The sequence below is a fragment of the Phyllostomus discolor genome, chromosome 9 (assembly GCF_004126475.2).
Source record: "Phyllostomus discolor isolate MPI-MPIP mPhyDis1 chromosome 9, mPhyDis1.pri.v3, whole genome shotgun sequence".
Lineage (NCBI taxonomy): Eukaryota > Metazoa > Chordata > Mammalia > Chiroptera > Phyllostomidae > Phyllostomus > Phyllostomus discolor.
This window is the reverse complement of record NC_040911.2, coordinates 89,611,540-89,634,458: the sequence shown is the minus strand read 5'-3', so window position 1 is coordinate 89,634,458 and position 22,919 is coordinate 89,611,540. Positions and strand designations below refer to the sequence as shown.

Below are 22,919 nucleotides of genomic sequence, written 5' to 3'. Positions count from 1 at the left end.
CAGCTCAATGTTACTTTTACAAAGCACAGTGTACTGTCAAGTAAATCTAAAGCTAAGCAGTTCACAGAAGCAGACATTTTAAGTTTTGAGGTGAACTGCATGGCAGAATTCCTTGATGACAGCCAGTACTTAGAAAACAGACTAACAGTGTTAGTATTCCCAAACTTCCCACCACCCCCAAGATCTTAAGAGTGGCATCCAACAGTACTCTAACCCATTTAACTATCTGGACACCTCCTATCTCCCCAGGTAATGTAACAGCCTTCCTCATCTCTGAATATAAGGCAGGGAAAGAGAAACTTCTATCCTTTCCCAACCAAGAAAAATGTTAAGAGTTAAAAGAATTTGTTGCCGACACAATTTGAATCTGACTTCTATCTTTTGGCACAAAAGGGTGAGCAAAGCTGTTACAAAATCCCTATAGAGCAGGAAGATCTGTAAGTTCCCTTTAAGTAAGCCCACCAAGAAGGTAGCAAGTTGAACCATTCAGAACTGAGGGATTTTAGTGTCAACAGCTCTCGATACCCAGAAGATACACAGTAAGAAATGCATCTCGAAAAAAGTAAAAATATGACTTATTCTAGAAAATATAAACATAAATGATTCAGAAAACTCAAAATATAAAGCATATGAATATAAGAAAATATAAAAGCCAAAAACTGTTTTTAAATTGTCAATTAGTCATCCTAAGTACATTTACTTATCCATAAGTAAACACTACAATTCGAACTTGTAAATAAAATATGGAAATGGTAGAATATAAAGTATCTGAATTTGAACAAAATAAATAAGGGAATCCCTAAACTGAACCATGCAATCTCAAATTATATTCCTGAAAATGTCTTTATAGTCACACCTTTTCTAAATAATGTAAAATATTTATAAGAATATCCAAAATAATTACATGTGTATAGTGCTAACAGTCATAGACCTTAGTTCTGACATGATACGTAATACATAAGAATGCATATCTGAAAGAAAGCAGAGATCCTTATGGCCATTAGTTTTCTCTTTGGAACTAATGGTCTCCCTAGAGATGCACAAACTAATGCAATTAGGCCTCCTTTTACCTCAACCTATTTCCAGCCCCAGCAGAAAAGTGCTTTCTTACCAAACAACCAATACACTCATTAATGCATGCCGCACAGTGCCTGGAACAAAGTGATTCAGTTCAATAAATGATAGCCATTATTATTATTCGTCTCTATAAGACATCATAAATAATACTCCTTCAGTATATTCAGCACTACACCACACTCCCATCCTGTACCCTATGCGATTACTTCCAAATATAATGGTAAAGTGACAAAAATAAATCAGATTTTACTTAGATGGTGTTTCATTTCTGTTATAAAATCTAAGTAAAGATATTAGGGTTGAGTTATTAATTGTCCATCAATCTTATTTAGTTTCAGAAAAATGGTATTTTTTAAAGCGTACCCTTGAAATAAAGTTCTCTAGTCTAAAATCTGATAGGTTTAGAGTCTTTTGTGAAACAGAAGTTTTCTAATATGTATAGGCACTAATGAGCGAATGGCTGTCAAAATCTAAGAAAACACTTCTTGTGAATAAATTTCTGGTCAAAATCTTTAATTCTCAATATTAGCATTGTTATCCTGGCTGACATGAAGGGAACTTCCAGGTCACCTACTAAAAGGAATTTGATGGAAGAGAAAAAAGTAGCTAACCTTGAAAAGTTTGTCTAACAAAAACAGACAAAAGTCAAACCTCACAGAACAAACATAAAAAGGACAGGTAGCAAAACTTCCAAAATTCTGTTACTTCAGCTGGAAGGGGTTAAGCACAAGACACTGCTTCGTCAGAGACAGAGAGTTTTTTAAGATGCATATTAATCTTGCAGGTAGGAAAGATTAAAAAGAAAAAAAAGGAAAGAAAAAATGATAACATATTTCTTGAGCAATATTTACCAGTCATGCTGCTGTCTCTGTTTATCCCATTATGAAGTTTACAGTGAACAAATGCTGCATCAAATAACCATGATCCAAAGAGATTCAAGATGCTGTTAACCTTTGGTCTTTGAGGGGCAGGCAGTGGCCGGGGTTCTGAAGTAGTCTGATTTGGACTTGACAGAGGAGAAGTGGAGGATGTCTGGTGCTGAACTTTTGAGGCATGAGCAGTACTGACCTATCAGAAGGATACAAGAATGTATATATCCACACTCATGAAAAGTTTGAGAAAACAGCAAGACTTTTTTAAAAGGACGGGAGATTAAAAAGCCAATGTTACACAGCATAAGAATGGCGATGAAAACTCTTACTGTGCTTGTCTTCATGGTGGCCTTATTCACAGTAACAGCCCGGTGCCTCCGGTTATGTGGTGGGGTGGTACTGACAGCCGCGCTCTGAGGCATACTTAATCTATTCACGGGTGTTGGAGGAGCACTGTCTGATCGGGGTCTAGAAATGCCTTTAAGAAAAGACAAATGGAGTTATTCTTCATAGGTCAAAATATGTTCAGAAAATCTTCCTCAAGCAACACCAGTGAATGCTCTGTAGAGACGATGACAGAGACTGCGAATAGCTTCCCAATATACATTTTGCCACCCCTTCCTGAGCTGTAGAACACAAACTTTAGCTGGCCATGGCTACCCAGAATAAACAGCTTCATCTTCAAGCCTCTCTTACAGCTAGATCTGGCCATATTCTGATCATAGAAAAGTAGGTGGTGTTGGGTGGACAGTCAAGGGAATCCCCGTAAAAGGACCAATCAAGTGGAGACTCTCCTTCCTTCGTAATTCCCGAACAGAAGAGTTGGACCTCATTCAACCATCATGGCCCATGAGAGAGTGCACCAAGGATGGAGAACCACAAGATGGAAGCACCCTGGGTCTCTAACAATGGTGGAACTGCTATAGCAGCCCTGTACTGCCTAGTCCTTAGGCTTAATCCATGTGTAAGTAAACTATCTTTGTTTCAGCCACAGGTATTTTTGGTTGTTATATGGCAAACTTAATTTGAACTAATACAGCAAGTGGTCAGCAAAGTAGGTTTATGGTTGTGAGTACACAAAATAGAGTTTATGCTTGCATTATTATTTATTATTATATTATTTATTTGTATTACTACTATAAAGCTAGTTTTGCCCACCCTGTATATTACCTACATAATACAAGGGGGGACCCAAAAAACTCCCAAATTATCTCCTGGAGGGCAGGCCCCTTGTAGTACAGGCTTCCCCAACTGGGTGAGTGTTCTAGGAGCCCAGCTTTATCAGTGTACCACCTGACGTTGTTGTGTGAGACTGCATTTGGCTTCAGTGAATTTCTTTTTGATGATTCTTTCTAACTGTTTGCCCGTTTCATGATGGGTAATTCACAAGCCCACCTGCCCATACCGTGCAGAGTATTCAGTGGTTTTTGACCAAAAACGACATGACCCCCATGGCTCACCCTCCCTATTCACCCAATTTTGCCCTAAGCGATGTTTTTTTCTGTTTTCCTGGATGAAAAAAGTCCTGAAAGGGAAACATTTTGTTGATATGTAAGAGGTGAAACAAAATACAGAAGTTCTAAAAGCCACCAAAATTGATGACTTCAAAAACTGTTTTCAGCAGTGGAAAAGAAACATCTCAATAGATGCATCACATCAAATGGAGAGTACTTTGAAGGTGACTGAAGTTCAAACATGTAAGAATAAATACACAATTTTTTATAAATAAATTTTGGGGCTTTTTGGGGGTCCCCCCTCGTATATTAACAAGAACACATAGCAAATGCTTCAAAAACATACATATTAAATGCCATGCCTTTCAACAGGTAAAAATAATTCTGATTTTTCGTATTCCTAAAATGTGAAAAACAGTAGTTCACAAAAGAAACTTGCCTTCTAATGATACCTAATGCATTTGAATCTGTATTTTCTTAGATTACTAGTGAGAATGAGCACTGTCCTCTTTTTTTTTTAATTCTTTTTTTTAAGACTTTATTTATTTATTTATTTATTTTTAGAGAGGGAAGGGAAGGAGAAAGACAGGGAGAGAGAGAGAGAAACATCAATGTGCGGCTGCTGGGGGCCGTGGCCTGCAACCTAGGCATGTGCCCTGACTGGGAACTGAACCTGCGATGCCTGGATCGCAGCTGGAGCTCAATCCATTGAGCTACGCCAGCCAGGGCAGCACTGTCCTCTTATGCAAATCTTTCATTCATATCCTTTGTCCATTTATCTACCAGGTCTTATTCTTTTTCTTAGCATTGTTTGGTCTATTTATATAAGGACAACAAAAACCCTCCAGCTATTTACTACATGTGTTGCAAATAGTTTGTTATTCATAATCAAATCTGTTCATCTTTTTCTTTGGTCTTTCATAATGGTTTCTAAAACTAGACTCCAGAATTATCTACATCTAGCAACATACACAAAACTCACCTAAGAATGCATCCACCAGACAGCTGATTCCACGCATGGCACGAAAAAATATTTGAGGCAGATGTTTAAGGCAGGGATACTGATTCAATTCTTGTGGCATTCCACTCACATTCAAGAACTGTTCCTGAAATTTGGGAGTAGAGCTTATAATAGCTGGATTACTCAAATCCACGGGATTACTATCAAGAGAGAGAAAAGAATTAATTATATATGTAAAAGTTTCTTTAGCAATAAGAAAATGCAATCGATTTTAAGAACAGGGCTGTTTGTGCCTATTTAATTCAGAGAGGAGACTAATCTGTAGTTAATAGGCTGGGGACTCAACCATGAGCACTTCTTTACAGATCTGCAGTGTGTGCATAAACTTATTCAGCCTATGCAGAGGATGAGGATCAAAATAAGACTAGAAATTTTTAACTTTTAAGAGTATACATGAATATTTCTCTAATATGTTTGGAATTAAGCAATGGAAGAAAAATTGTAAATAAGCCAACAAGACCTCCAAGAAAAAAATTTTACTTTAATATTAACATACCCAGTTTTTTAAAAACTATTTTTAAATTGGAATTAGTGTTTGTATTCATGTGTATGTGCTGAAGTCATACATTTCAAAACAATGTATTTGGGCTTGAGTTATATTTCCACTAAAAAACAGATTTAGACTTCCACTCAAAATGGTTTGCTTAGCTAGCCATTAACTGGCCTCTGAAATTCAAAGTGATATTGTTAATAAACCTACAGGCAACACCTGGAAAGAATTTCCATTAGCTACAATGCCAAAAGAACTAGGCTGAGAAATACAAATCGGTGGTTTATAAATGCTCTACCCTTTGAAACCCCTTTTTCCATCCACTCAGACTCTTAATTGCAAGTGGGAAAAAGGAAGTATATGTATAGGCTTCTAGTGTTAGTAGATTGTACCCACAGAACTGTAATTTATCATGTGGGGTAGAGGAGATAAGTCTAGTAGCAGTGCCAGAAAGCTTACACCAGTTTCTCCACATGTAAACCCGAAATGATTTTACTGGCAAAAAAAAAATTAAATAAAATTTGAAATAGGTAACAAAGGATACAGACCAGATAATAAAAACTGCACTCCTATAGTTCCCAACACCCTCTACATCTGACACATGTGGAGAGCCTGTTTAAAGATCCAGATTCCACCTAGATTTACTGAAACAGAACCTCCAGGTGGGACCTGAAGGGCAAGTGGCCATGCACAAACAAGTCCAAGGACAGTAGTATTCTAATCAAGGGAAACATTTTTTCTCCCCTGGAAAAAGATAAAGCATTACCACAGTAGATATTGGTTCCTATCTCCCCGTCATATTCAGCTCTTTTCCCAGGAAATTTGCCAATGACCATGGCAGCCCATGCTGAATAACCCTCACAGGTCTGCCTCCCACCCAGCCACAGCTCATTTAACCAACAGGGTAAAAACATCGAAAAGGTGTCTATCCAGATGTATGCTAGACACCTATAATTGATGTAGCCTAACAAAAATAATTTAATCCAATTTATCCATTTTGAGAATCTGAGCAACAAAAAAGCCCCAGTGAACTGAAATGGCTAGAGCTGGAAAGTCATACAGTATTTATACCACTGGACAAGTTACCACGGGGTTGCATGTATCCCAAAGGCAGAAAGAAACAGTCTCAGGGGGAAAGGAACAGTGTGTATAGGCACCAAATAAACAAAAAGCCAAGAGAGAGATGACAGAGGAGCTCATCCCAAGGTTGGCTCGATCCATCCCCATCTTGAGTACTAGATGCTCACTGCTTCTGGGAACTCAATGAGACTTCTCTTTCATCAGGCAATAACCTCTCTTTTTCACCTGCACTTACTTAAGTAGGCTCCTATTCTTTAGATCCAAAAGAATCCTTAATAAAATAACAAAATCTTTCAGCTAAAGAAGATAACCCCTGAAAAGATAAATAGTGAAGAAATGGGAAAAGATTATCCAAGAACTACCAGTAAAGATTCCAGGATTAGAGTTTCACTGGTGATTTATTTCAAATTCTAAGGAACATATAACCTCCACAAAACAGGGCACAGAAAAACATAGGACATTTCCTGTTCTTTTTTGTTTAAGTTATCAAAACACAAATTCATAAAAAAAAAGGAGAACTAGAGACTATTTGGAAAAAAAAGTAAAAGACTAGCATTCCATAACAAACCATAACTTTTCTCTCAGGACTGAAGAATAATTCCATATTGAAATAAATTACTACATCACATCAATAGATAAAAAAGAAAAACCATTTAAATGCTTAAAATAAATCCCAAAATATGATTTGAATAAAATTTATTTATATTTTTAATTTTCAATTTTTTAATTGCTTAGGAAACCAGGGACATCAAAAAGAATAACTATCTAATATCAACAACCAATATCCCACTCAAAATTCCATGTAGTAGAGGCATTCCAATGAAAATTAGAACACAGAAAAATTTTCTAATCTTAAAACAAACAGAAAATTATTACAAAAAATATTAAAAATACAAACTGAAATCACTGAAAGATGAAAAACACAAACTGAAAAAAGATAGAAAACAGTTGACATCCTTAAATTTATAAAAGGTCACAGAGAGTAATTTATTAAAAAAGATTTTATATTGCCCTGGCTGGCATAGCTCAGTGGATTGAGTGCGGGCTGCGAACCAGGCATTGCAGGTTCAACTCCCAGTTAGGGCACATGCTTAGGTTGCAGGCCATGGCCCACAGCAACTGGACATTGATGTTTCTCTCTTTCTCTCTGTCTCTCTCTCTTTCTCCCTCCTTTTCCTCTCTAAAAATAAAGAAATAAAAATTTTTAAAAAAGATTTTATTCATTTATTTTTAGAGAGAGGGGATGGCGGGGAGAAAGAGAGGGAGGGAAACATCGATTGGTTGCCTCTCACATGCCCCCAGCCAGGGGCCTGGACTACAACCCAGGCATGTGCTCTGACTGGGGGTCAAACCTTTCGGTTTGCGCAACGATGCCTAACCCACTGAGCTACACCCAACAGGGCATACAGAGTAATTTAGAATCACTAGTACACAAATAGAAAAATGGAGCTAGTCAAATCAGAAAGAGAAGATATACAAGGAAGATGTTTAAGAATCAAGACAGTACACAGAGCATAAGAATGGGGCTAGTAGAGACAAAGTAAGGAAGTGATGAAGCTGAACTGACTAGAATAACTACAAAAAAAATAAATAGCAGGAAGGAATGATGTATCCCTCTGTGAAATTTAACAGTGTATCCCTCAGCAAAATTTTAAACAACACAGCTACTAGAGGAGGGGCCCTGAGCACCACTGACCAGTTAGTGCTGGTCAGAGAGGAGCACGGGAGGCTGCAGGCCCCACAAAATGTGAGAAAGTCCTGGGAGAGGTATCATACAGGCTGTAGCACAGGCAAGAGAACAAATACTGCATCTGCCACAAGGAACGAGCTCCTAAGAGCAGAGACCAAGAGCAGCTGAGGACAGCGTGGCCCTGCTAGGACAGGGAGAGCAGGAGGCACACGATACAGTTGTGTGTGCTGCCTATGTGGCTCCACCTGACACTCTGAAATCCCTCAAGAGAATTACAGCGTGGCTCCTAAGACACGTCCTGGGTCTTAAGCACATGAGAAAGTAAAATAACAGTACCTTAACATATGTAAAAAGCGAAACCATGTCTGTGCAACACATTCATTATCCATTTCAGGAGGGATCAGACTGGCATCTTCATCGGGAACTTTAAATGGAGGAAATGAAGGACCATAAGTAAAGCGTAGCAATCTAGAAAATTAAAAAATGCACACCACTAAGTTCATTTCTTAATGGAATAATATTCAAGAATTAAAATACAAGAGAAAATAGATGAAACATGTATTATATCTCACAGAAGTGAATAAGATAAATGAAAACACTTGTTTATAAAACAGACTAGTTGAAAGCAGATTTCTAGTTTTATAAAAGATTTAAAACAATATTAATGATTTAGTTGTTTTTAATCATTATAAGTTATTATACTTACATTTTATAAGTTATATAATTTATACTATAAATTAATAGACTTAAATTTATATTGTGACTACATTTTTAAAAAAACCCTCACCTTTTAGAGGTACAGGATTGATTATGGGAATGTAAAGTACAGCATAGGGAATACAGTTGATAATACTGTAATAACTATGAATGGTGCCAGGTGTGTACTAGACTTATCAGGGGAAATCACTTCCTAAGCTACAATCGCCGTCTAACCACTATGCTGTACACCTGAAATCAATATAATACTAAATGTCAACTGTAACTGAAAAAAAATTTAAGTAAAAAAAGTTTTTAAAAAACATGTAGGGTTGAGTGATGGCATTAGGGGTGTCACACTCATTTTCACCAGGGGCCACATCAGCCTCGCAGGTGCCTTCAAAGGGCTGAATGTAACTTTAGGACTGTATAAATGTAACTGCTCCTTCACAGTTAAGCAAGAGCTCAGCGCTGCCGCCAGATAGAAACAAGGTGCCGGGCCAGATAAAACAAGATGGAGGGCTGGATTTGGCCTGTGGGCCTTGTATTTGCCACCTGCCATATAGGTAGTAAAAAGTAAAAGTAAAAAGGTAAAATTATTATTATAAAAACCTGCCTACTTTGGTTATAAAGTAGCACATTATTGTATGATCCCATTTCTACAGATTTATGTATAAAAATATACGACAGGATTTCCAGTGAACTTTTTCTATTATACCTTTTATGTTTGTTTGTTTGTTTTTCAAATAATGATCATATGGAAGAAACTAAGATCCTACAACTTCTGTGACAGCTCCCATTTTTTTAATCCTCACCTGAGAATATGTTTATTGATTTTAGGGAGAGTAAGCAAGAAACATCAATCGGTTGTTTCCCATACACTCTCTGACCAGGGATTGAACCCACAACATAGGTTGTGCCGTGACCAGGGATCAATCCCACCGCCTATTGGTGTATGGGACAATGCTCCAACCAACTGAGCTACTGGCGAGGGCCAATAGCCCTGGCTTTTTTTTTTTAATAGATTTTTTATTTCAGAACAAAAAAATAATCATCATGAATACAGAGCAGGGCAAAAGTAGGTTTACAGTTGTTCTTATGGAAAATAATACAATGATTAAGAACAACAATGTAAGAATAAACTGTTTCATGAACTCACCACTGTATACCTACTACTACCCCATCCTATATTTTAATAATCAGAATGAGAGTGGGATTTTAAGGGGAGGTGGGTAGGGTATAGAGTTTATCTGCTTCTCCGAGACACTTCTTTAATCGGAAAACTTTTAGATTAGACAGGCACTAGCTAAACTATTACATCTATTTTTTAAAAATGGCTCTATTCTATATCTAAAACACCATAATAACAGACACAAGATACAGGGTTTACATGGTACTCCATGAATCCCAGAAAGACAGAACAGGCCAGACTGATGAAGGCAGGTGAGTCAACGGCAATGCCTACCTCGAAGTGAGTGCACAGATGACCTTGCTCCACTGCTCCACCACTGCCGGGTGGTGCCTCCAGTTAGCCACCATCTCTTTGGCTGTTTTCCAATAAGGGGGTGTTGGGAAGCACCGAGTACAAGCCAGTAACCAAACCTCAAAGAGAACACCAATCAACTTCTCCGCCAGATTCTCAGCAATGCCACCTTACCAACAAAAAGAAAACATGTCTTTGGCATATTACTATTTTTTAAAGTAGAATCTTCAATTCACTGATTTGGGAGGACTGGTCAAAAATTAAAATAACTACAATGTTAAGTTCTGACTTTCAAACAACCATTTAATAGTAAGAACATGAAATGATTCTTAGGAGCGCCTATGAAGGAACTCATGGATACATCAACCAATCATTACTCTGAAAGTTTTCAAGTCACCCTGCTCAGTTCTTCTTGAAGATTTTAATCTTCCAGCAAGTAGGACAGGAGCACAGAGGGAACAGAGGAAAGGATGAGGGCCTATGATGAGTGACGTGTAGGACTAGTTTCTGGGCCAAGTAGTTGATACACATAAATTCCCATAATCCTCACATTAATGCTAAAGGATAGGTATTTACACTTACTACCAATTATCAGTTAACCCATTTTGGAGATGAGAATACTTAGGTTCAGAAAATTTAAGTAACTTGCCCAAATTCACACAGTCAATAGATAAAGGAATTAGGTCTTTCTACCTCCAAACTTAGTAATACATTGCTTCAGTTGTTTGAAAGCCACCCTTCCAGGGCCAGGGAGACAAAGGAGGAAGCAAAAGGACTACTGCTGGGCAGGACAAGCCTCAGCCATGAAAAGATAGCTGCTCTCCCACTGCAAATCCTGGAACCAAGAAATAGAGCAGAAGTCTGTACTCTGCAGAGTCCAAAAGGGCAAATTTGGGACTAGGAGGAAAAGTTATAGAGATGTATTTCAAATGAACAGAAACAAAGTTTCAACCGTAACAATCCCAGAAGGGGATACATTGCCTGCCTACATAATTCCCAAGCCTGAGACCCCAGGCCTGGAAAGTGTGTAGCAGACAGACAATGAATCAATGACTGGTCAGCTCCTGTCAATACCAGACAAGGTATTCCTATTACAGGGTCCCTTTCAACCAAAAATTCCATGATACCTTGTAGATACTTCCCTGGACACTGCATCTGTGTGAGCACAGGCACACTCACATGTATATTAGTAAAAAGACTACAAAGATGAGTAAGTGACAGGGAACTTGAACTAGAATGTCAATTTATAATCTGTATACACTGTGCTACAAAGCAAGGCTTCTAAGATACATTCTAAAGTCTTATAAAATTGGAGGTTTTTAATGGCTAGGTGACAAATAGAATGCTGTCATACTTCAAAACAGAACACTTTAAGACTGTAGGTTTCATCTGCTGAAGAAAGTATCTTCTGTAGCTATCAAGTTCAGAGTCTACTTTGATAACTACTTTGTAACCAAGTACGTTATTGTATAGGCTCTAATTTAATAGTTTGTTGTTTCTTATACAGATTCTACCCTAATACAGTAAACAAACTACTGTTCCCATCATTATCAAAAATGCATTAAGTCACCCTACCATCAGTGAAGGTAAAATTACTTCATATCGTGGCTTTGAGGGTTCCCTGAGAATTGTTAACCTTGGTTTATCATCTATCATGCCAAAATTTAAATCCCCACTGAGCCTACTACTCATTGAATTTAAAAGTAAACTATTTGAAGTTCAGAAATAAATTAGAAAAAATAAACAAACCTTGAACAGTTGGAGGGGCTAGCAGTATGTCATTAATCTGCAGAAGAAACAACAGTAAGACTTCCCAGGTTTCTCGGGCCATGCTGGATGACTCACGAGCCAGTTTCTGAATGGCTCTCAGGACCTGTAAGCATAGTCGGATCTGACTGGAGCCCTGTTCCTGTCTGAAGAAGACAGACAGATATCACTGACAAGCCTTGGGAAAGCAACAGCTTAAGGTCAGGTAACTTATGGACACAGTAAGCAATGGTCCAATAACACTCCCTAAGAGCATCAGCAGACGTAAGGACTAGGCACAACCTCTTCAGTTCAAAGTTACTTCTTCCCTGTCATACAGTTCAGCACTCTGGGATCTCAACCTGTCTCTCCTATGAGAGCTTCAAAGCTCCTGGGGCGAGGGGGGAACACTAGAAATGTAAGCTTCACCTCTGGATTTTCTGTCTACAATATGCTGGGCACATAACAAAAGGTATGTGTTAAGTTTCTGTTGAGTGAAAGAGTGAATATCCACAACCACTCCTGCTATACACTGAAGCACACAGGCCTTTGCAGTTTTTTACAAAAATTTTAAACAACACAAGAATTTTACATAGAATTTCATAGTGTTCATAGTCTCTTTGAAGCTAATATCTGCCAGCAAAGAACCTACAGACCCAATGGACTATCCTAACAGATCCCTAAAAATCATGAGGTCTGCAGGCAATTGTTTCAAAGATGAGCACCTGCTACTGCTGTTCTAATAAAAAAAGCATCTTAACCCAAGATGGGGGCTCCAAAGCTTCTCAAATACCCTAGAAGGACAGTTTTATAGCTCTCTTTAGTACACAGAACCATTTTTCCCCCCCAAGGGAGTAAAATAGTTCAAAATATCAGGTCTGGTGCTAAAGAGGAAAGAAAATAGAGGTCCAAGCTCCAACCCTTATCCCTACTCTCCAAAGCAGGCTATCTGAGAATTTCAAGAACAGTAGGAAACCCACTGCATTAGCAAATGATGTATTGGCCTCCAGACTTCCTAAGTGAAACCCTAGAAATGTAACTAATACCATTGAAATAAATCTTGAAGCCATGTTTCTATATATTATGACATGTCATAAAGGACTAGTAGGCCTGGCTGTTGTGGCTTAGTGGATGGAGTGCTGGACTGTGAACCAAAAGTTTGCCAGTTCAATTCCCAGTCAGGGCACATACCTAGGTTGCAGGCCAGGTTCCCAGTTGGGGATGCATGAGAGGCAACTAGTTGATGTATTTCTTGAACATCGATATTTCTCTCCCTCTCCTTCTCCCTCCCCTCCCCTCTCTCTTATAATCTTTAAAACAAAGAAGAACTACAAAAACATGTCTGAGTCAGAGTAGGGAATCTCAGAGCCTCCTCAAGAAATCCAAAAATGAAGCAAATACCCCTAGAACTCCTACCCCGACTTCAGGACAGGCATTCTCAGATTCTAAGCCATGATCCAGAAAACCAGACACTTACCCTCGAGTTGCAAACAAATGACACCACTAAGTTTTCCCAAAAGAAGTCAGACCTAGGGCAAAATGAGACATTCACGTAGGAAGAGCCGAGAGCCCTCAAGAGCGGGAAGATGGCCCATGTTTGGCTGGAGGTGAATCTAGTCCATGTGAAGCCTTGAGGGCTCAAGTTTGTGTCTGCTGCTCTGACTACTTGAAGAAGAATGAAAAATTACATAGTAGTTCCAAACCTCATCTAGCCAAGTAAGAGGAAGCCCAGAATAAGAAATAAAAATACCACTAATAATGCTGGGGATGACACTCTTCCAAAGCCAGCAGTAACACTGTATACCTCCCAAATGGTAGCCAAGGCCTATACTATTTCCTGGCACTTGCCCAGTGGCAGGAAAGGAAACATCTGGTCTTTAGGTACAGGAGACTCACTCAAAAGGTATAAATTCAGGAACAGTGTCCAAGTTTGTAAAGCTAAGAAAAACAACAAAATCTTTACTAAAAAATAAATAGAATGGTCTAAACACCAGAGTTTCCTTTCCCCTAATATTTTCTTTCCTCCCACCCCACAATATTTTCAAAAGTAACACATGTTCTTCAGAAAAATCGTTCTAGAACAGGGTCTGGTGAATTATGGCCCATGGGTCAAATCAAGCCTGCCATCAGTTTTACAAATAAAGTTTTACTGGAACACAGCCATGCTCATTCATTTATATATTTCATTTATATATTGTGTATTGGCTGCATTCTCTACACCAGCAGAGATGAGTAGTTGCAACAGATACCATGTGACCCACAAAGCCACCCAAAAATACTTACTATCTGCTCTTTACAAAAAAACTTTGCAAAACAATGGTTTATAAAAATATCTTTTTTTAGCCCTGGCTGGTGTGGCTCAGTGGATTGAGTGCCAGCCTGAGAACCAAAGGGTCGCTGGTTTGATTCCTGGTCAGGGCACATGCCTGGGTTGCAGGCCAGATCCCCAGCAGGGGGAGCATGAGAGGCAACCACATATTGATGTTTCTCTCCTTCTCTTTCTTCCTCCCTTCCCCTCTGTCTAAAAATAAATAAAATCTTTAAAAAAAAGAATATCATCTTTTTATTAAAGTACAGTATACTTCAGCAATATATCAAATCCTGATCATTTTTAAAAGATAGTTCACTTTTTTCTCAATTATGCAAAAAATAGAAAAGGAATATCAAACTCACAGGCAAAGAAGAAAGGTTACATCTACTCTGACTTAATCTCTTACAAAGAAGTAAAGGCAGTTTCCTCTATTTTGAGTGTCATTTTGTAACCTTATAAGAACAGATAATACACTTGATCTTAGCAAAAAGGCTGAGAAGTGACTGGGTGTCACTTTCTATAAAAACAATTTATTAAGTAAATCCAATAACAATTCTCTGATCTGAATTTTTAAAAATTTTAATTTACAGTAATGGGAGATGAGATTGTTAACACAATATTTAGCACTGAAATTATTCAGCTTCCTAAGATATTATTGGCCAGAACTTTTTTTTAGTCAACCGATTTTTTTGTTTGTTGTACTGAGAAAATTCTTTTTATTTTATTTTTAAAATTGTATTTTATTGATTATGCTATTATAGTTGTCCCAATTTCTCCCTCTTTGCCCCCTCCACCCAGCACACCCCAGTCCCTCAGCAATCCCCAGACCCTTGTTCATGCCCATGGATCATACACAGGTTCTTTGGCTATTCCATTTCCTACAACCGTACTTTACATCCTCATAGCTATTCTGTAACTACCTATTTGTACTTCTTAATCTCCTCACCTCTTCACCCATTCTCCCACACCCCCCTCCCATCTGGTAACCATCAAAATGCTCTCTGTATCCATGATTCTGTCCCTGTTCTTCTTGTTTGCTTAGTTTGTTTTTTAGATTCAATTGTTGATAGATTTGTATTTTTTTGTCATTTTATTTTTCATAGTTTTGATATTCCTTCTTTTCTTAAGTCCTTATAGCGTTTCATGTAATACTAGTTTGGTGATGATGAACTCCTTTAGTTTTTTCTTAACTGGGAAGCTCTTACCTGCCCTTCGATTCTAAATATTTTTGCTGGGTAGAGCAATCTTGGCTGCAGGTCCCTGATTTTCATGACTTGGGAGTATTTCTTGCCAATCCTTTCTAGCCTGTAGTTTCTTTTGAGAAATCAGCTGACAGTCCTATGGGAATTCCCCTGTAGTCAACTCACTGCTTTTCACCTGCTACTTTTAAGATCATCTCTTTATCTTTAACCTTTAGCATTTTAACCATGTGTCTTGGAGTGGGCCTTTTTCAGTCCATCTTGTTTGAGACTCTTGGTGTTTCCTGAACTTGCATGTCTATTTCCCTCAATAAATTAGGGAATTTTTCTTTCATTATTTTTTCAAAAAGATTTCTAATTTCTCTTTCCCTTCTCCTTATGGCACCCCTATGATGTGAACACTCAGGAACACTTGGGTTCCAATGTAGGAACCCACATTGGAACGCTTAAAGTTGTCCCAGAGGCTGCTTACTCTACCCTTGTTTTTTTGGATTCTTTTTTCTTCTTGTTCCACTGGTTGTTTTTTGCTTTCTTATGTTCCAAATCATTGATGTGATACTCAGCTTCATCCACTCTGCTGTTGGTTTCTCTATAAATTGTTCTTTAATTAGTATATCCTTTGTTTCTGACTAGATCTTTTTTATGCTGTTGGGGTCCTCACTATGTTCCTTGAGCATCCTTATAACCAGTTTTTGCACTCTGCATCTGAGATTGCTTTTCTCTATTTTGTCTAGTTCTTTTTTGGGAATTTGAATCTATACTTTCACTGGGGCCATGTTTCCTCATCTCCTCTTTTTGGCATCCCCCCCCCAGTGTTTTTTCTATGTATTAGACAGAGCTGCTATGACTCCCTGTCTTGGCAGCGTGGCCTAATGTAGTAGGTGTCTTATAGGGCCCAGTAGCACAGCCTCCCCTATCAGCTAGCTGGATACTTGAGGTATGCCCTTCATATGGGCTGAGTATGCCCTCCTCTTGCAGTTGAGCCCTGATTGCTGTTGGAAGATCAATGGGAGGGATTTACCCAAGCCAGTCAGCTGCAAGGACTGGCTGTGACCACGAACCACCAAGCTCCTCCCTCCACGGAGGATCGGCTGTATGGGGACAGGATGTTGATGCTCCAACATGGTATTTAGCTGTCCACTGGGTAAGCAGGCTCTGGGTTTCCCACGTGGTGCAGGCCAAGGTCAGCTACCACCTATGTTTTGCCTGGGGCCACCCTGCTTGAGCTATTAAGCAATCTGAAATGGCTGCTACTTGTACTGAGCTTGGAGATTCCCAGGCAAAGCCAAGCTGTGAACCTAAACTGGCTGCTGCTAGTGCCAGGCCTGGGATCACTTAGCAAGAGGTATGGGGGCTGGAGGTTCACTGAGGCTGGCTGCTGCTTGTTTGAGAGGATTTTGGAAGTTGCAAGAGCCAAGACCAGCCATTCATATGAAAAAGCAGTTTGGGTGGCCCCATAAGTTGGGTAGGGCAAGTCTCTGGGGATCTCCAGGGTGCGGCAAACAGTGTTAGCCAGGTTGATAGAGGTTGGTGGTTAGCTCAGATATGGCACCAGCTTGCTAGCTCTGTGGCTCTGTGGGGGAGGGTTCAGAAAAGGGACAATGGCCTCTGCCCACCTTTCTGTCTGGGAGAAAGCTGTGCCCTAGTTCTTGCCTTGATGCCAGACACTTCAGCGTCTCTTCAAATGCCACTGGTGCCTTTCAAGCTGCTACCCCAGTCCTGGAGCTCAGAGGAATGAGTCTGAGAAAATCCATGTGTGGGTTCTTTAAAAGGAATTTCTTGGGATTCTAAAGATTTCTTCCACCAACTCAATCCTCGCTGGTTTTTGCGGCCAGAAGCTGTGAGGATTTACGTTCCTGGCACTGGAACCCTGGGCTGGGGAGCCTGAAGAGGGGCTGGGATTCCTCACTCCCAAGATATGCATGCTGAATTTTTATCTGCCACATGTGGATATGGGAAGAGCCCATTCCACACCCCATTCCTCCTACCAGTCTGGATGGATGTGGTTTCTTCAATTCTGTAGTTGTCAGACTTCCATTCAACTCGATTTCTGATAGTTTAGAGTGATGGATATTCTATAATTTAGTTGTAATTATGACGTGGTTGTGTAAGGAGGCAAGCCGTGTTTACCTATGCTGCCATCTGCTCACTCTCACTGAATGCTTGGATGTACACCAGAAGAACTCTTAAGACTCAGTTCAGTACCCTCGCAGAAGTATGCACATACACACTTTTGAGAAAACAAGCTAATTACAAATAGTAAAATGGACCATTTGTATGGTAGTCATGATCCTCAAAAGGTAAAAATAAAAGTCTAATGAACTCAAATGACATCGATTTTTTTCACCAGTACAGACTAAGCACTGAGAGGAGGTATGGGTACAGAGAGTACACCAGATGCAGTGACAACACAAATAATGAGACTGATCATGCACACACAAAAGGTCAGCAAATTGGTCTCCTAAATGGGATGATAAGAAAGCATTAAAACTATTATACCATTTGAGAAGAACTTGCTTAGCCACAAACACTACGCAAATTATTGCCAACCATTTCCTGTTATTATTTCCATTTGAAATCAATAAATACAAGCAAATAGCACTTAATTCACACCTAAGGTAATACCAGTATTGTACCAAACACTGTGGAAGTGTAAAATATGCACAGTCCAGTTCCTGCCCTCAAGTTGGTTAGATAGGAAAATGAGACATGCACATTTTAAAAGATACACAATAAAGGGGGGATAAATGGTGATGGAAAGAAACATGACTTGTAGTGGTGAATACAATATATAACATACAGGCAATGTATTACAGAATTATACTCCTTAAACCTGTATAATTTTATTAACAAATGTAAACCTAATAAATTCAATTTTAAAAAAACAATAAGCAATAAAACAGTGGGGAGATATGAGTGACACAGGAAGTACCACAGAGGTTCACCAAAGGTTTGGTCACTATGGGCCTCGATGGTTAGGTAAGGCTTCTTTTTACAAGGCAAGATTTAAGATAAACCAACAAAAGTACAATGAATACAGCTAGGTGAAGGAGAGGAGGAGAAGGAAGATGAAAGAGTAAGTGATGATGGGGAAGATCTTTAAGGAATCTTAGGGAATGTTTAATTTATGAGCCTGACCACAGAGCAGGGCTCATGCACATTTAGTAGCAGCTAATCTGGCTAAAGGCCAGATTACAGGCATTTCACACAAAGTAAGGAGTTCATATTTGATCCTAGGCACCAGAATTCTTAATGGAGATTTTTCCTTTTTAATTCAGATTTTCCAAAGTAACCATCCTTCTAAATTTAAAAAGCTAAAATTTACAGAGCTGGTTTTTGGATGATTCAATGTCCCTCACCATCTGACAGACCAAAAGCTCTAACTAGAACTTTTCCAAAAGGAGACAAGCCCCCTTGCCTCTTTCAAAGACAGAAAAAAATAGCTGAAAACAGATTTTTCCTAAAGAAAATCTCCACAAAAGGGTAGGGAATTAATGCTTTCTTGTTCATTCATTCATATATTTCCCAAATTCTTTACCAATGACATAATTTTTTTAAAACCAGAATAAAAAATTTAAGAACAAGTAAGGTCCTTATCCTACCTTACACTATTTTAAGGTCTTCGCCTCAGAGATGGGGGGGAAATCAGTAACAAACTGTCAAGATAACCTTTTGGCCTACCTACTACAAATATGCCCATAATAACGTCAAGTCTTCTTACTTCAGTGTCTTCATTCTCTCATAGGAAAGATTTGTTTTAAGGTAGAAGGCTTAGCTGCTTTCAGCTTAAGTGAAAACAAAAATTATGACAGGCTAAAGTGTCTTTTTGAGTGGAAGGGAATGGGGACACAGTATTTTAATATCTAGTAGCTATCAGATTTACAAGAAAAACCAAAAGCCTTTAAAGTAGGCATATATTTAAACATTATATAAGCCCATCTCTCCTAACATTCATATGAATAAACTCTTTAATAAAACAAATAATAAAAGCTAACTATTCAAAGTACTAACAATGAAATCAGTTCCTACAATGTAAAAAAGTAACATTTATGACTGTTTTACTATGACCTTGGTAACAGTCCAGAGACGGATATAGCTTACCTTGGTACAAAAAGATTTTGCAGGTGTTTTAGTATACTTTGAACATATAGATTAGGCTCTTTAATAACTGGCAATGGAATAGAATCTTTCGGCAACACTAAAGCCATAATCCAGTCTGTATATACATCAACACAATATTTTACAGTTTCTCCATCCAATGGAAGGGTCAGTCCATAGCAAATTACTTCCATGGTCCATTTTACCTAAACAAAAGAAAATATATAGATAGAATTATCACATATCCCTATCTATATCTCAGTAGATTGACTTAAAATGTTGACCTCTTTTACTGCCAAAAAAATCTCTCAATTGACAATATATTTATCTCAACATCTGATACCTAGAATATCAGATTTATTCTAGAGAATGCACTTTCCACATGAGATATGCTCAGACATTTCCTAAGCAAAAGATTTAAGAAGAAAATAAATTACCTATTTCTAAATATTAAACCTATATTGGCCTTTATCCCCTGCTCCTTTTTAAGGTTTTATTTATTTATTTTTAGAGAGAGAGAGGAAAATGGAGAAGAAAGAGAGGGAGAGAAACATCAGTGTGTGGTGGCCTCTCACACACCCCCTACTGGGGACCTGGCCTGCAACCCTGACTGGGAACTGAACCAGCAACCCTTTGGTTCACAGGCCAGCACTCAGTTCACTGAGCCACACCAGCCAGGGCTTACACTTTAGACATTATTGTTTGCTCTGTGAAATATAAAGTACAGGACATCTTAATTTTCCATATAGACTGGAAACAAAGAAACTGGAAATTTTAGACACTTTCCACTACTTAATTACATAAGGGTGCATGTGTCATTTAGGAGGAAATCATGTACACAAATTCAATCACATTTCATTTCCAGATTATGCAATACTAACAACAGGAAGCAAAATGAACAGATACTCAATTCTTATCTTGTGACTGACACAGAACATAATATTTAAAGTTGAAAGTAAGAACAAGCACAACTGAGAAGGGACTGAAGCAGGACAAGATTTTAACAAGGTAGTTAGCCACACTAAATGAGTTCCAGCCTCCTGACCCACCTGAATCACATCCTAGAAACTGAAAGAACTTGCTTAAGAGACTGCCTGTAGTCATAAAGAATGAATAAGGTGTGATGGGAAAGAGAAAACAGCCCAATTTGCAAAAGAAGATGAAACTATATTCCAAATACTGTAGCATGAAAGGCTTAAGTGAATTCCAGATAAAACTGGAACAAATTACTAAGCAGATGACCAGTGAGCACTTATAAAAGGGAAGCGTGATCACTGGGAACCAGTCTGCTCAAAAAGAACAAGTCATGCCAGACAAGCTTCATTCCTTTATTAACAAGGTTACTATGAAGGCAGCTAACAATTGTATAATCTTCAAAGTTTACAAAGCTCTTTCATAAATATCACCTAATCATCAAAACAACCCTGTGTGAGAGAGTAAACTATCCTCACTTTATAGATAAGAAGAAGCTTAGCAAGATTAAGCAATTTGGCCCAAGTCGCTGGTTTGGAAATGCTGAAGCTGAAAACTTGAACCCTGGTCTTCTAACCAGAAATGAGAAGCTATTCTCATTATGCCATTAACGGCCTTCTCTGGCAAAGGGAAATCTAGGCTTTAGTAAGAAATTCGGTGAGATGCAGGATGTCCTGCAGGCAAGATGGAGACCTGAGACCTATGATCCAAAAGAAGGTAGAATGGCTGGATTTATAATTGGTTGAAACACCAGACAACAGAGTAACACTGGATTAACATATCAAGGTCATTATGGAAGAAGGTTAGAAATTCAGGATTCAGTAAGTCTTCCACAGCATAAAACTAAAGTTGAACCAAGATAAATATGCAAATTAAAATTTTTAAGCTCAAAAACTACAAAGGCAAAAAGAAAACCACAAAGGCTAAGGGTAGGAAATATATAATAGCAATATAACAATATAATGTAATGTAATACATGTGACATTAACATTAACATTAGGACAAAGCAGCAAGGGATTCCAAATATGCCAAGAGGAGAGTGCACCGCAGCAAGCGATGCTCCTCGGGGTAAGTCTCTGCTAGTGTACTCTGAAGAGAACAAAAATGCTCCTCTGGTAAAAATGAAGACTTTCCAAACACACCTCTAAATGGAAATCTGAAGACTGAGTCTTGAGTTTAGGAGAAAGGCCCCAACACACAAGTCTCTGTCCTGGGCACACAGCTCATGTAAAAAATTGAGTCTTGCTAGCAGGACATCCCAGCAGCACAATGACACAACCTATTCCTTATAACTTCTAAGAACTCTTGAGCCTCCAACCCGCAACCCAAATAAGATCAAAATCGAGAAGTCACATTGCATTAGGCAAAAATCCACTAAAAAGATGTTAAATAAATTCTTCATTAATAAACATGTATTTTCACACAGTAGAATGAAATGCAGAAACACTTACTTCTTTGTCAGTTTTTAACAAACTCTCACTACCAGCCACTGAAGGAGTAACTAAGGCCTGCCCAAGAGGATGAACCACCGCATTTGCCACCTCTCGCCCAACGCTCTCTGGATAGCTGTGCAGAACACTGGTGTGACCCTGATCATTCTGAATCACCAAATGCAGGGACCTCCACTCAGAGTACATCGTGCCGCTAAAGGACTATCCAAATGGCACCTGAAAAGACAAAACAGAATTACGTGTCAAATTATACCACTACAAATTAATAAAAGGAAGTAAAATACAGATTTACCCTACATAGCAAGATAAAGAAGCTGCAAACATACTGAGTCAAGACTGAGAAAAAAACACATTTAAATGTTTTGAGAAATGTCCTAAAATAGCCTCATGGTGAGACTGGGTAGGAAGGCAAACCCTGAGAAGCAACTAGCTGTCTGAGAACCTCCCCCAAAAGAGTCCTCAGAAGCCCCAAGTGGAGCTGGGACAGATGGCCATTGCACAAGGGGAGAAAATGATCAGATCTGGCACACTTATAGCATGAGGGAACCCTCCTCACTCTTATGTTTCAGGATAGAAACAGATGAAAGAATGGAGTACCTTAAGTAGGAAAGGGAGACAAAGGAAATAGTTCACCTGAAGACCCAGACTCTTCAGTCAACGGTTTCCAAGTACCTACTACACACATGCTGGACACACACCCCTGCAATTTCCCACCAATGTCCTCAATCAGACATATTATTCTTTGAGAATATTTCATTCCCTGCAGCAGTGGCACACAAACTTCAGTAATGGAACACCTGAAGTCATAGTGCCCTTCAGAAAGCATATGAAGAGCTACCACTTACTATTTACTACATACTACTCATGTAATCATCAAAACAACTCTATGAATATTAAATAATGTTATCTCTACTTGACAGACAAAAAAAGTGAGGCACAGAGAGGTTTGCTTCTTACCTGAGGCTTCAGATACATAATGTAGTAGAGCTGGGTTTTGAACCCACATTTGCTGGATTCCAGGGACCATATTCTTAACCATGGCATGTACAGTCTCTCCCTATCCTATACCTTCTCCATAGCATGTACTGCTTCTCCCTAGGCTATGTATTCTCCACGAAATGATGTCTAAGTCTATCATGCAAATGAGAAATTTTAGCCACAGAAAGCATATCTGCATGAATGCAATGTAAATATTACAATCATAAATGCTTTATCCATGAAGAGTCAAGGATGGTTAGCCCTTTCCAAATCACTTCTCTTAACTTCTACTTCCTACTTG

General features: G+C 38.7%; 1 protein-coding gene and 1 non-coding gene across 12 annotated transcripts in view; both read right to left on the bottom strand.

Moving 5' to 3' along the window:
- RALGAPB (Ral GTPase activating protein non-catalytic subunit beta) overlaps nt 1-22,919 on the bottom strand; it is an 85,711-nt gene that overhangs the window by 51,953 nt on the left and 10,839 nt on the right. For 9 of the 11 annotated variants that reach the window (XM_028524577.2, XM_036009821.1, XM_028524574.2 and 6 more), the window contains 8 exons: nt 21,641-21,856; nt 19,221-19,423; nt 11,613-11,776; nt 9,846-10,032; nt 8,021-8,152; nt 4,386-4,564; nt 2,279-2,427; nt 1,929-2,145 (listed from right to left, as the gene is read on the bottom strand). In XM_028524577.2, the coding sequence (XP_028380378.1) occupies nt 1,929-2,145; nt 2,279-2,427; nt 4,386-4,564; nt 8,021-8,152; nt 9,846-10,032; nt 11,613-11,776; nt 19,221-19,423; nt 21,641-21,826 (1,417 nt within the window). In that variant the 5' untranslated portion in view covers nt 21,827-21,856. Of the gene's footprint in view, nt 1-1,928; nt 2,146-2,278; nt 2,428-4,385; nt 4,565-8,020; nt 8,153-9,845; nt 10,033-11,612; nt 11,777-19,220; nt 19,424-21,640; nt 21,857-22,919 lie in introns of those variants that run through there. The other 2 variants (XM_036009826.1, XM_036009827.1) reach the window with 2 other exon arrangements.
- On the bottom strand, nt 14,226-14,424 carry LOC114507214. The gene has a single exon (XR_003685469.1). It is a non-coding gene; the product is annotated as a U2 spliceosomal RNA (small nuclear RNA).